The 15,121-nt window shown below is 38.0% G+C and overlaps 1 protein-coding gene across 1 annotated transcript in view; it reads left to right on the top strand.

Moving 5' to 3' along the window:
• The window catches only part of DNAJC1 (DnaJ heat shock protein family (Hsp40) member C1), a gene marked incomplete at its 3' end in the record, with an annotated part of 106,358 nt that overhangs the window by 88,195 nt on the left and 3,042 nt on the right, over window positions 1–15,121 (top strand). The window contains exons 9-11 of the mRNA XM_082044616.1: window positions 2,880–2,999; window positions 14,367–14,415; window positions 14,890–15,120. Of these exons, the coding sequence (XP_081900742.1) occupies window positions 2,880–2,999; window positions 14,367–14,415; window positions 14,890–15,120 (400 nt within the window). The remainder of the gene's footprint in view (window positions 1–2,879; window positions 3,000–14,366; window positions 14,416–14,889; window position 15,121) is intronic.

Below are 15,121 nucleotides of genomic sequence, written 5' to 3'. Positions count from 1 at the left end.
AGCTAATCCTTTGGTATTGCCAGCTATGTATGATAAACCATGTTAAAGGATTATTATTTATGAGAATGCTATGAATTTTTTATATCTACACTTGTAGTTTATTTTCATTTTAAAGACTGTAGACCATAACTCTGTACTTTTAATTTTGTATTCAGTATGGGGAGTTAATCCCAGAATGAGGCTTTTTTGATGCAAAATCTGAATGCTTGTGTAGTAACAACAGCTGTCCCCTCACCATGTGGTGTCTTCCATTGCTTTGCTGTAGAGATGAATTTTGGCCCAGTGTTTCAGGAATATTGGACACACATGGTTTTAAGTGACAAAGCAGTATGTTTATGCATTCATTTGACTCTCGCAGTTACAGTTGGCTACAGATGAGAACAGGGAGAACACGTTCACACCATGACCACCCTCATAGCTGCTTGTAGGAGTTGAATCACAGTAGGTGCTGTTGCATCTAAAGACACAATTAACTGTTGCTGAGGAATTGCAAATTCACAAAAGCTCTTTTACAGCTTTAGCTGTTGAGAGTGGATTTTTCTAAAAGCTTTTTCAAAGGTTTTCCAAATTTAGAAATCTTAGATCCTCACATTCTAAAATTATTGTCAGCTTGAAATAAGATTAACAAGTTGATATTTTAATGTAGTTAATGAATTTTTGTGCTGTGAATTAACTGTGTAATTAGCTACAGATCTACAGAATGACTGTGGTTTTGTCTGTTATTTAGGAAGATAACCTTCTGAGTTCTGTAGTATTTACAAATGGTTGGTAAAGTTGTGAGCACATGGGAAAATCAAAGCTTACTGGAAAAGTCTGAAAATAAAACTTACCAGAAAGCTTCCTATGTGTGTACATCACTGAAAAGATAATCTTGATTTCCATGTGTAATTGCCAAGATACACTTTGGATGTGGTCAGACAGAATAGATGTAAATTTACTTAAAACCAAATAAACAAAACAAAAGCAAAACCAAAAGTAAATAGCAAATTGCAGTAAACTGCATATTAAGGCTAATGTGGAGGTGTGAAATGTGACTAACTTTTGAACAAAAGGCTTTTAACCAAAAATCTTATAAGAATTTGTTATTTAAGTTACAGTGATGAAAATTTTTGTAAGTAGAACATTAAGTACCCCAGATCTTCCCTCCTAACAATCTATGAGAAATATTTTAGTATGAAATATGCATATGGAGTATAGTAAAAAATATGGAGTATATTAACTTGTTTAATACAATAAAAGTAATAAGGTTATTGTGTAGTGTGGAGATTTTCTGTGTATTTGTCACTTCTTCTGTAGGCCAGAGTGTAATTGTATGATAATGCATATAATGTATGTGCGAGATCTCACACATATACACACATTATTTAAGCATCTTGCATTTGAACTATCATAGATAATTCATTTTATACTGGTATTAAAAACTATCTGAATATGAAAGTCTAAGGCTTTCAGCATTGAATAAAGGACTACATGGATCCAACCTAGGACGATTGATGAAATCCTTGCTACTATTGGCTATTATTTACTGTCTTTTAAGTGGCAGGTTGTATTTATGCCAATTTATCTGCTTCAGGGAACACTCTTGATAGCAGAACAAAGTGAATAAAAGTAGTTTGCTTTGCAAATGAATGCAAATGGTGGAGCCTTTCGGGAAGCCCTTTAACAGGAGCAGTGCACTTTGATTATGAGTGAAGCTGCCATTTGGACATGGTGAAAAGAGCACGCTCGAACCATTGATTGGGGGAGACAGTAAAAAGTCAGGCCGGGCCCCGCTAAGCTGGCGGTGCGGCGGGCGGATGTCAGCCTGGTTGGAGCTCAGTGGGAGAGTGACAGGCGGGATTAGTGTCAGGGAGAAGCTTTGCTGGGGCTGTGGAGATGGTCCCTGGGGTCACTCACCTCTGACTGTTGTTCTCTGCTGATGGCTCTGTAATGCAAACTGCGTGATATCTGCCGAGTCCTTGTTGGGAATGGTGATTAGAAGAGGTATGTCATAAAGGATTCCTTAAAAATAAATAAAATGGCAAACTACTGATGGTAACAAAGATCCAGCTCTGCAGTTGTTGCCAAAGATGCTGCAAACATCAAAGGTGGTTGCTGCACTTGCCTTCTCAGGCAGGCGAGATTCCGTGACGTATACGGCTCTAATTGTGTATTCCTTGCTTTGTTCGCTTTTATTTGGCTGTTATGAAGACAGTAATTTTTAAGAGATTGTCTTATGTAGATAGACCAAAACATTGTTATAGCTCTCGGTTATTGGGTGGTAGAAGCATCCGCTTTGTTTTTGTGGCATGACCGTGTTTTTTTGGGGGGGAGGGCTGTTGTTTAGTAGTCTTCATGGAATATTAGAATCAACAGATTTCATTCCTGAATCATCTCAGAATGCTAAAACATACGGTGATTACAGTGGCAAAAAGCTAAAATGGCTGTTATGTTTTATTTAGAGGCTTTTTAAAAATGTAAGAGTGAGGATATTTTCTTTGTCGCTGAAAAAAATCTTACATGTACAATTAAATAGATGGCTAAAATTTTGCATCTTAAACTGTGATTTCATCTTTGATAAAAATGTTGCTTTTTATCGGCTGCATTTTATAGTGTTATGTATATTGTATAAATGTTAATAGAAATTTAAAGTGTTAGTCTATATAATATACAAAATGCATTTTTTGGGTGTTATGGATTTTTAGTATCCTACTGTTGCTCTGTTGTTTTTATGTGTTTTTGGCAACATCACAGGGAGATGGTACCCAATTACTTAAACTATTAATATTTTTTTAATGTGATTTGATTAATTCCTTTGAAGATTTTTTTTTTCAGTATATTACCTCACAAAAATATGCCCACTATACCAGCGTAATGAATGTTTTACAAATGTTTTACAGGCACCCGAATGGACAGAGGAGGACCTCAGCCAGCTGACAAGAAGTATGGTTAAGTTCCCAGGGGGGACCCCAGGTCGATGGGAAAAGATTGCTCACGAATTGGGTCGATCAGTGGCAGATGTGAGTTCACTCAGATTTGCATTGTGTGGAGAATGACAAACCAGAACAAGACAGGCAGTGTCGAAGGCAGGCCTATATGGGGGCCGACATTGTCTTTTGAGAGAGGCTACAATCCTTTTAGGACCTGGAAGTGAACCATTAACTAACTATGCAAGAAGCAGATGTCAGCCAGTCTCTCCCTCCACAATTAACAGCTGTAACTGATCAGCTGGATGGGGGATTCTGGTGCTCACAGACCTGAGCTACTGTAACCCAGTAACAGAAAAACAATGCGCTTTGGGTTCTGTAGTAACCTCCTTTCACTGCAGGCGAATGTTTGTGTGACTTGGTTAAAGATTACATTTCTGCTCAAGCCAGTCCTTAAAAAATGTAGATGAGCTAATGGTGTTTAGACAGGTGTTTTCCATTAATTAAGCTGAAATATCTCTACAAACTTTAAAACGAGTTAAACATATGATACTACTTCAGTTCTTTTTTCTGGATTATAACGCGGTTAATAGTGATACTGTGTAAAGTGATTAATATCCTTGTTAATTCATATTTTATAGTATTGTACCAGATATCAAAGAAAGCTTGTACTTACGGTTTTTAAGTGTTATGATCTTAAAACCCTTAGGGGCTAGGACGTAAAAGACTTTTCAAGCAATAGATCACTAGAACATGATGTAGTGTCTGCTGAGGACCATTTGAAAGCCCTTTCAGCTGACCCTATTTTATAGGCTGTGGAGGGGTTAATGAGAATAATGTTTAAATCTGTTGATGTACATTTTGAGATTAGATGTTCTTTATTTATTGTATTTCAGGAATTACCTTAAATAATGGCAGATACAACCTCTGGCTAGACTGAAGCGTAACCATTATAGCCTTCTGGGCAATTTGTGTACTTCTTAAGTGTTTTTTTTCCCTGTTAATTAATCACAAAATATATTTTTAAAGTTACTTTTCAAGAATTACTGCAACTATACATTTCTGTTACTCACATATACTAGAAGATAATCCGTTTGCATTCTTACCATTTTAGAACACCACATATTATTTGCAAATAAGTGGATGTAAGCAAGAAGTTACAAACCTGCTATGCAAATGAGATTGTATTTTTTTTTACTTCTGTTTAGTGTTGTCTGTCATACTCCTGAAGTATTCATACTACTGAGGTGGAGTGACTTTATTAAAAAGATGCTGCATTTTACTAAGCAGATAGTAATAGCACATGGCTTGGTAGTATGCAGTGTGCATGGCAAAGATCTTTTGAGATTGCTTTGGAAAAAATGATGAGTTTGCTTGTTCCTGATAATACAAACATGTGGAATGCTTCCACATATACCCATTACAAAACTAACACTATCTTAACACTGCCTTTTACACCCATTTTCTGCTTTATTCCTTGAAGCAAGTGTAAAAACATTATTTATTAAGAATCCTTTGCAATATGTATTTGGCCACCATACTTGCACACAACCAGAACTGGAAAGAAAAAATGAAGCTTGTTTGCTTCTTCCTTTAGGCGAGAAGTCTTGAGCAATGTGTGAATTGGAAAGAGAAATGAAGGAAAGGTGTATGTTCTATGAACTGTCAATTTCTTTTATGAAAAAAGGAATTTTCAGGGATGGTTATGTGTAGAGAAAAGTCTGAGCATAATCCTTTTTATTTCCAGTGACCTCCAACTATATGTTTAAAGTGAGTGTTCTCCACACAAGTTTTTGCTTCTCTAAAAATTTTCCACTGCTGATAATGCCATGGCAGCTTTCTTGACACAGACTTATTAGAGTTTCTGCTGCTTTTATCATTGGATTGCACAAAGTTACAGTTATTAGGCTTTAGAAAGGAAACACTTAAACAAAAGCTTCCTGGATACTTCTCTGTATTTTAAACTGTTACTGAGAACTACTTCAGATATATCCATTCAGCTATTGAACAAGATGTACAGCTTATCCGTTCTATTTGCTGAGGGTGACATAGAATAGCATCTAAATTTACAGCAAGGTTTCTTATTTTGCCTGGGCATCACCATAGTTGAATAAGAAATGTTACACTAAAGCTGCAGGAAAAACGTCTGGTTTTGTTGAACTTTGTGCACAGCAAAAGAAGTGTTGGCCTGTGCAGGCAATGTTTGCTGCCCAAACAACTGGTCCCTGTTTCCACTGGGAGAGGTGCACGGGAGTACGTTTTGGTGTATGAGGTGCTGTTTTGAAATAGTTTGTGTAACAGAGTCTGAGGATCCCTTGCTTACAGCTAATTTAACATCAGTCAAAGTCAGAGTTTGAAGTGTGTATTATCTGGCAAATGCACTAGATCTTAAAAAAGGAAAACATTCAAGGACAAATTGGAATTTGTTTTTCTGACATTTTATGTGACACAGGAAACTCTTTTTAAAAACTTGAGACCACTTTCTGCTTGTTTCTTCTCCTGTTAAGTATCAAGAGCATTAAGGCTTGGTTTTCCTTTTAGGTAGAAAGCTGTAGTAGAAAGGACTGACAAGGTACAGTGTGCTTGTTTCCATGGGATTTTAAGCATCCAAACCCTTTCTAACAGATTAGCTAAACAGGTGTTAACAAAGACAGTTAAAAGTAATCCAGTTCCAAATGATCACTCCATTGTTGGTTCTGTCTCAAAGCCTTCTTCCTCAGCAAAACAAAAACAGGTAGGAAAATATTTCAATACTTTTTAAAGAATAAGCTGAAACGGTTTGTATATGCCAGAAGAGCATCAGTGAAATTCACTCTGACCACCCCAAAGAAATTCCATTTTAAATTGTCTTAAACTCCTTCCTTTTTTTAAGAAGCAACTTCCTACATTAATCTGTCTTCATTTCCACTGGCAATGTTTAAGCACGGTGAAGTGACTTGAAGAGAGTGTGCTTGGCTTTTGTGAACTTTTCAGCTTCATGGTGGTGTTTTAACTTAGTTTTGTGGATTTATTTGTTTTGGAGGTTTCTTTAATATATTTCTGAATTTTCCTCCAGGCATTATGTTAATGAGTTTTGGAACAGTATGAAGCGGCATTTCTAATGCATGGAGCTTTAATACTGCTTTTTCACATATAAAGAAGGCCCAAAAACTGTGTGTGTCTGACTTATTTCCAGAGAGGTTTGTTCAGCTTGGAAAATTCTTCATTGATTTTACTAGAACATGACTTTGATACCCTAGACTTGCTGAGCACATGTAAATATTACAAAGCTAAGTGGAACTGGAAGTATATTGCAAGAGCAGTAGAATTCAAAAAGGTCGGGACAAATTAGAAAAATAAGATGCAAAAAATAGGGTGAAATTAAAAAGATAGTTTATGCAAGGACACACAGCAAGATGGTGATCAGGTTCACAAATAAAAGAAATCAAACTACTGGCTAGGGGTAGCTCCCAAAAAGCAGGAGGAGTGCGGAGATAATGAGCTGGATAGAAGTGAACAAATAGTGAGTTACTGTGAAAGAGGCGAGCGTCTTATGGAGAACATATAACCAGGAGGATGGTAAACCTGCATCTGCAGCCTTAGTTTGTGTCTAGTTTTCAGTGTTGCACTTAAACACGTGATAAAGAGTCCAGATGAGAATAAAGGGAATAGTACATCTATAAAGTATGTCTGACAAGGAAAGATTGTGAAGGAATTCATGCTGAAGGACTGAAAGAAAAAATGAACTGAGGAGGTTAGTATTCTACTGCAGAAAAGGAGAACTGGAAAGAGGAAGGGCCTTGTGCTATGCATTGGTTTTATAGGGCAAAAAGTAATTACCCCAAATTTTATCATGGGCTGCAAAATTAGACATTGAGGGGCAAAGAGTTCCAGTGGAGAGGATAGAGCAATAGAATAAGCTGCCCTGGAGTTTCTACATTGGCAGCCAAACAGCTGCAAGAACTGACATGAATGCAGTGATTCTGCCTGAGGTTAGGTCCTGCTCCTCACAGGGCCTGTGATTAGACTAGCAAGTGCGAGCTATCTAGAAGGAAAGGGGAAGGAAACAAAACCTTCCCTGCAATTGGAAGCATGTGTGAACTCATTTTAAAAATGGGAAATTAAAGACAGATAGTCGCCATAGTTGTTTAATAATCACTGCTTATACCTTAGCTGGATTGTTCTTAAATTCAGTAATTCCTACTAAGTGTTCTTTCAGATTTTTTTTTTCCTTTTCTACTAATATTCAAATTGAGGTTTTGTAGACAGTTAAATTTGTTAATTGTGTTATTTCTGAAAATATTGCACAAATAAGGCTTACTAGAAGGCCCATTACATGGGTACGTCTGCCAGATTCCCCATCCAAGCAGGTACATCCACACGATGGGATGCAGACCACTGGGAAGGTGCCAGCCGAAATCGAGCAATAACAGCTCTGTCCATGCTGTAGTGCCCCTGAGCTCCTTCAGCTCTGCTGCTTCTGTCTGTGCTGCCTCATGTGATATCAGCATAAATATCTTTGCAACAGATGCGTGTGCTTTTCAGCTCAGACTTAGGGTAAGTTTGCAACTGTGGTGCAGACACACTATAAGAAGGTTTATTACTTTAACTTTTGTCATGTTAAATATAGGATATGTTTATCTTGTCTGTCTTCAGGAAGACAACTCTTAACAGCCAATGAATAATCAACCCAAAATAGATGAAGTTAAGTTATGCTTATTTTATCAGTATGTTTAATTATTTAATTGTCATCTTAATATGTGCATGTTAGGAACTTAAGAATCTTTTTCCCATAAAGATGATTTTCAAGTGGCTTAGTATAACGAAATCTTATTGCTTTCGCAACTGAAGGCTTCTACAGCTTTTTAAAGTCATTTTTATTGCAAATGGCTGGTGTTATAAATTAGATTTTCAAGTATTTTGATTATGAAAGGGAAATGGAGTTCAGTTAACTCTAATCAGGGTTCCTGCCTGCTGACCTGGTTACCTGTACCACTGCTCTCTGTCATACTCTAAACATCTGTTCTTTGACCCATTTTCCTTGCTGAATTTGTTGCTCCAGGGTTAGTTCTCATTCCTGTCCTTGAATACTTAAGGAAATAATTGACCTTTTAAAACAAAATAAAACCTAAGCACTGCGAACACCCTATAACATAGTGTAAATAATGAATGGAATGGAGTTGCAAGACTACTATTTCTGCAGAAATGATATTGTTTGATTTGACAAATGCTAAGCCTTATGAAGATTTATAATAATGATTGTCAGCTTTTGCTGAATTCAAAAATTGAAAAAAAGCACTTAGATGTGAAGTTACGGAGGTATATTGTACATGACAATAGCTACCCTTATAGATAAAAAAAATATTTGCTGAAAGGCATAAATTAATTTCAGTAACTACAAAGGACTTTCAAATTGTAAAAATAACAGAGGAAGTAAAAGCTGTCTGGCATGCCAAACAGACTTTAATGTGATTATTAGGTACAGGTTTTTTAAATTAAAGGCAAAGAGATCTCAGATTTCATACTTGTGAATTAATATCATTCACTTGTCTTTCAGGATTTAAACGGATTCTGTTTGCTCCTGCAGTCACTAATCTCATGCATTTGTGTTGCAAAAACTGCCTGATTGGGATTTGCTGATTGTATAGAAAAACACTGAGGTAGACAGCAAAGCAATAGACAGGTGGATATATTTGAGCAGACATTCTGGATTATCATGAAACCCGAAAGCGTAAGATTTGAGTGGTGCTGTTTTTGTGGTATCTCTTGTATGTCCATGCAACAGTGTCAGCCTTTAACTCATACTCGTTGTCCTTTATATGCCATTCTAAAATAGATTCCTTATATTTGACAAACGCAAGCTCATTACTTTTCCACCAAGAAAACATCTATATGATAAATGATCCATATGTAAAAGTTCATGGATTTATTAGGTTTTTTACTTCTGGAGATGAAGTGTTTTCCTAAGTCTGTTTTACATTTCATTTTGTGTACTCTGTGTTAACTCAGTTACTGTGCTCTCTAGTTGTGGGTATTCTGAAACATTCATCTCTAGCAGCTTGCATATATTTATGTAATCAATAGTTCTTCCAGTTGCCTGTTGAAGTATAAAGACCTCGCTCTGGATCGAGGTCCAAAAGAGGTTATGAATATCTAAGATGGGATTTAGGTCATACATAGGTCATGTAGGTCCCTCAATCTGAGAGTGAAATCTTTGAAACACCTGTCAAATCCCACAGTCTCTGCCGATGCTTGGAGGGGAGGAAAAGGTGGTTGCTGTTTACAGTTCCCCTCTTGCACACAGGTTTATTTTTGTGCTCTCCTACAGTTGCCCCTACAGTTCTTATAGAATTGGGCAGCACAATGCATCTTATAACCCAAATGCAAAATGGATTGATTGCCTTCTCATAAAGCATGACCAGGGTGTTCTTCTCACTTAAAGAAGAAAGATTTTTACAGAAGACAGTGGGACACCAGCTTTTAATTCAAATAGATAGCTTGTGGTTAAGCCAGTGCTGCAGCAGCTTTAAAAAGTGGCTTGAACTAATGTAACATCCCACATACATCCTGGTGAGCTGGGTTTGAACTCCACTGCAGAATTCAAATGTTCTGACTCTTAGGAAAGGTAATGCATTTTGCAGCAACAGTCACGAAATAAGATGTCTGAGTACTTGTTGCAACAGGCATTTGAGCCAAACTCCTCTCTTACATGAGTGCCCATAGTATTGAGCTACAGATTTTCAAATGTTGATTTTTAACTGCCCCGTCCCCCGCAAAAAAAAAGCCTAGTATGAAGTCTCCAACATAATGACAATTCTAGTTGCCGAGTTCTTCCTCTTTCTGTGTCCTGAATAAAGGAGTAATTCTTCTGCTGTTTTAAATTAACTATTTGGGCACTTAAACTGGAAAGAGGCTAGTGTTCTACATCTGCTGATTTAGGCCAAGTTTGCCTCTCTCAGTTCACTCAAGAATAAAAGCACATTGTCCATAAAATAATAATTTGTTATGTTAGCATTAAATTCAACATGTCATTTACATAGTGGATAAAGACTAGTTATATTAAATACTTTTGAGAAAATTGGTAACAATCTACTAAGCAATCTGTTATAAGCAGTGCCAAAACAAAGGTATGTCTTCTAACTTGAAATATTTTAAGAGATCAAGTAAGTTGCAAATAAGGACACATGCAAAAGATGGAGAACAATATGGCTTGATGTTTCAGTATTTGAAGCTTCACCAATCTGTTTAAACTGGAAGACAATTTTAGCAGGTTTTTTTAGTGTATGTAGAGGAAGGAAGTTTATAAAGCAATAAATTTTGAATATGTCATATGAAAATAAAGGGATGGGTCATTATCGTTGTCTGACTTAGATCACACAGTTCTTGATGTAGTTGTGGTTGCTACAAAAAAGCTATTTAGATATAGATTGGAAGAACAACTCTGTCAAGCAGATAATGGTTGTGAGGAGAGAACTTCAAATTTGGCAGTTTACTCTGTGCTGTTCTGGAAGTTTAGACCTGCAGAAAACCTACTCCCTTGACCAAGCCAGGCAGGCAATAAAGTCCTTCAATGTCTGGCTGTCCTTTGTGAGAAAAATGTGATTTTAACTCAAATTAGCCTCACAGATTCAGGAAATTCCTCACTGCTGCATATATTAGCCTCCGCTACTCACAGACTATGTCCACGTTATTTTTTTTCTGTAATTCCACAGATCTTGGTATTTTTGCACGACATAACTGGCTGGAGAGCGTGCAGGAAGATAACAACGGGGTGAACAGAACGCAGCTTCTGGGACAGCAAATTTATGATAGCTGATGCTGGGAAACTGTGGCAGCTTTAGTAGATATTTAAAGAACATCTGCTCAGGAAGATGCTAAGAATAGTAAACAATTTTATCAGGACCTCCAGTTTTCAGTGGTACAATAACATGCCATCGTTCTTTGAGAGAAGGTTATGTATGTTTGGGAAGCTAAGTGACCTGGGTTATCTCTTCCTCTACAAAAAAACCCCACATTATTTTCTCTGAATGTTGCCAGAACCCAAGAGATTTGTACTTATGTAATTATCTGGTGCAATCCTGATCAAAAGAGTATCTTCTTCAGAGAAGGAAGGCAGCCTGCCATGTGAGGAAATGCTGAGAGGATGGGGCTTGTTCATCCTTGAGAAAAGAAGGCTTAGGGGAGACCTCATCACCGTGTTCCGGTATTTAAAGGGTGGCTACAGAGAGGATGGAGACTCCCTTTTTACAAGGAGCCACATAGAAAAGATGAAGGCCAATAGGTACAAGCTACTCCTGGGGAGATTCCCATTGCACACAAGAGGGAAATTTTTCACTGCGAGAACAATTAGCCATTGGAATAATCTCCCCAGGGAAGTGGTGGATTCCCCAACACTGGACACTTTCAAGGTTCAGCTGGACAGGGTGCTGGGCCATCGTGTCTAGACTGTGTTTCTGCCAAAAAAGGTTGGACCGGATGATCCTTGTGGTCCATTCCAGCCTGGTATTCTGTGATTCTGTGATTGCTGTCTGCAGAAGATTGCCAGGAGTTAGCAAAACGACAAAGGCTTTCCAGCCCTGTTGGCTGTGCCCGGCAGAGCCGGGCTGGTCGTGGTGCTGGAGCGTCCAGCTGAAGTGATGGGCTGGTGGCTGCCGCTCTGGGAATGGGGAACTGCTCTTCAGCTTGTGCAGAATTGCTCTTTCTCTCTGTTTGGCATCAGTAGGATGACTGTACCTGACTTCACCGGGTTTTCCCTCTAGATCTATCACAATTCTGTGCTTTTATATTCCTGCCTTCCCGGCAGGATGAAAAGTAGCTTCTCATTCATGTCAGAGCAAAATTTGCTTTTGCCTGTACTACTGAGTCTTTTAAGATGACTCCGAATAATATATTTTTCTAATCCTGCGTGTCTCTGAAGCATCGATTGTCCCATCTGAAAGAGGTGGCAGGTGTCCAGGGTAACAAGAGCTTTGACATGTGGATGGTCACGATGAGGAATGTTTTTACTGCTAGGTGTCTTGTTGAGTAGCAACTAGTCTTGTGATCTGGACTAATTGTCAGCAGTACAGGAGAAAACCAGCTCTGTCTGGCTTTCATCGCATAAATTCGTCCCACAGTGACTCCACTTGCTTTCAATAAAATCTTTTTGTAGCTGAGGACCTATTGAAACTGGATTCAGAAGAGAATTCTCAGAAGCAGACTGTTCTGTGGCTTCTTTCTGTAGGTCCCATAGTGAGATGGTTTGATTTCTACTTCAGCAATTTGATTGCTTGCATCCAGCATGGTTTTCTTTCTAGTCATCCTTCTCTGTCTAAGAAAATCTGTTTCACTGTGCATGTGATTGCCTGACTTGACTTGTAACTTCTGTGATCCCTGGTGGACTACAGGGCTGCCTGGGTTGTTTGGACATAGAAACAGCAACTTTTAAAGTTGATTCCTACCAAAAAATGCCGTGTGTCTGTTCAGCGCTACAAATGCTTGCAGGAATATGAGATCTACCCTCTTCTGTTTTAAATCAATTTAACAGTCTTGATCCTTGTTATTTAAGGTGTCCCCAGACCCAGGATTTCTTAAGGGCTCGCTAGTGCTCTGCCGAAAGCTGTTGTCAATAACAGAAGGCTTTTAGCACAACTTTTCACAGTCATGATAAAACTCATAACTTAATATATATGAAAACTGTAATTTTACAGTATTATGCAGGAACAATCTGCAATGATAACTAGAAGAGTAGTTCTATGACTGCTTCATACTTTGGATAACAATATTTCCAAGTATGTTATCTGTTATCATAACTTGCTTTTGTTATTACTTTTTCATTAGGTAAGAAATTTATTAGAGAAAGCAATGGAACAACTTAGGTTGCATAACTTAGTTGTTTGGGCTGTTTGTTCTTTTTTTACATCACCGTTAAGAACTAGGTGGTAGATACTACTACTCACCGCAGGAGAGGAAGTTTAAATTGATATTAAGGATGCCAGAAAGCATGGAGGAACTGGCAACTGAAAAGTCTGCAAATTTGAGTGGCAAGATTAAATTCAAACAGATCAAATTGAAATACAATTTAATATGTTCCTTAGGTTGAATTCCTAATAATCCTTAGTAGTTTAATACTAACATGTTATGATTCTTGCCCTGTGTCAGCATCTTTAACAGCAGTGACAGTTGAAGCTTACGGACAAATAAATCTTAAGTCTACATATGAGACACCTGAACTCTCAGTGAAATGACCTGGTGTAAACATGAACTTTACATAGCACCTGGAAAAGGTGCAAAATCATCCATATGAAGAAGAAAGCTGACAAAAAAAAAAAAAGAATAACAGACAAATAATCTTCTCCTGTAACCTGTGAATGATGATAGTGAAGTCGTAAGAAGCTTGATGAGTTGTCAAACTTATGTCAACTGAAGGTGCTTGTTCAGTGTTTGAAATTGTAGATTTTCAATATCTAAACGATACACACAGTTGTTATTTCCAGTTTACCTGGTGGATGTTCAAATTGAAAGTCCATCAAAATAGGGACAGGAATCATAATGCTTTCAAATGAGAAAGTCTTGGAAATATTAGATGTCGTAAATGGAGTAACTTGCTGCAAATGCTGCATCTGGGTTCACCAAGTTATTATGGTCGAATCTATCCAGAATTAGATAACCTACAACAAGAGTGTTACTTCTGAATGCTTTACATGTAGGGGCAAATGTGAAATGCCATTATGATCTAGGAATAAACCAAAATCCTTCACTGTTCTAGTGGAAAAGGCTGTTTCAGATTCTAATTCAATTAGACGTAATACCCAGCAGCTCCTCGTTCTGGGTGGAGAGAAACCCTGTTTGTTGTCTTATTCAAGTAAAAATAAAAATGCTAAATCCGGTGTTGATTTTCTCCCAGCACACAGATTTCGGTATGCACGGAGAGACCGGAGCAGGCAGCTCTCCATCCTTTGGATTCTCAGGAATAGACTCAGCAATAGGTGTTTTTGCTGATCTTTGGCAGGCAAGCCGTTACCTTTTATGTTGGGACTGGATGCCTGTCCATTAGTGTGCTTCAGCATCGGGACCTGTGTGGGCTATTTTGTTCTTTTGTTCAATATTCTAATAAGAAACTAATATGTAGAAGATAACTGATTTGTTTCCTTTTTTCTCCTCTCCTTGTGGTATTTTTCGGTTAGAGAATTGGGGGTTAACAATGAAAGAAAATAAAATTTGAATATCAACTGTGATGTATTATGGTGATAGGAATAGAAATGTGTAGCATTGCTTAGATTGATAAGTTAGGAATGTTTTAGGAAAGAAAAAGTTTAGAAAGGTACTTTTTGCAAACTTGGGATCCGTATCTGAACAAAGCCAGCAGAACAACACCAACCCCAGTCTATTTAGTGTATGTTCAGTGTTGGTATTTTGCAGTAAGCTGCTAATGAATTCTTCAATAGCCCAAATAATGTAATTTTTAATAGTCCTTTATTTTTTTTCCTTGTTTCTATGCAGGTTACCATGAAAGCCAAACAACTGAAGGATTCTGTTACACATACACCAGGTGTGTGCTCTAGATCCTCACTGGTGCTTGCACAGAGCGTGGTGTCTGGATTCTGTCCACGCAAACCCAGCGCGGTTTGTACCTTTCGGGGTTCGCTTTGCATCCGTGCCTTACTGCGAGCAAACACCTGACGGGAGTTCTGAGGGGATGTTTCCCTTTGCTACCTCCTCCCAGCCTCGCTGACTCAGTTTATTGTGGTTTTGTTCATTTGTTCAGGCTCTTCTGTTACGTTTGTTTGTATCAATGTGATAATTTCCTAGTACTTCACATACACCAGATAAGATAATAACTGGCAAAGTTCATTGTTTCATAACAAATACCTTGATATCTCAATAAGCATTTTCCTTAAGTTCTTCATGCAGAAGAGCCTTTTCTCCTCTCTGCATTATTCCTGGTGTCTTTTATTTGTGGGCAGTTCCCTGCTTGTTTGTGGTTTTATTTTTTTCACAAGTGTAACAACAGTTCTTTTAACAGGTATCATTAGGCTCTCGGAGCTTAAAACGCTGGCCCAGAATTCCAAGAATGTCAAAGTCAACGTGAATTTGCCCGACCACATAATCACCCAGCGAGAAAGGGAGGAGGAAGAGGAGGGGAACTACAATCAGATCCCAGAGCAGACGGATGTCCAAGCGGATCAGGAGCCCACAGCAAGCGACGTCAGGCACCGCAAACGGAAAATTGTCAGAGCACCTGAAGTGACTCTACC

This window comes from Streptopelia decaocto, assembly GCF_964273445.1.
Source record: "Streptopelia decaocto genome assembly, chromosome: 2".
Taxonomy (NCBI): domain Eukaryota; kingdom Metazoa; phylum Chordata; class Aves; order Columbiformes; family Columbidae; genus Streptopelia; species Streptopelia decaocto.
Note: the sequence above shows the minus strand (reverse complement) of the source record. Positions and strands in the feature narration are given on the sequence as shown.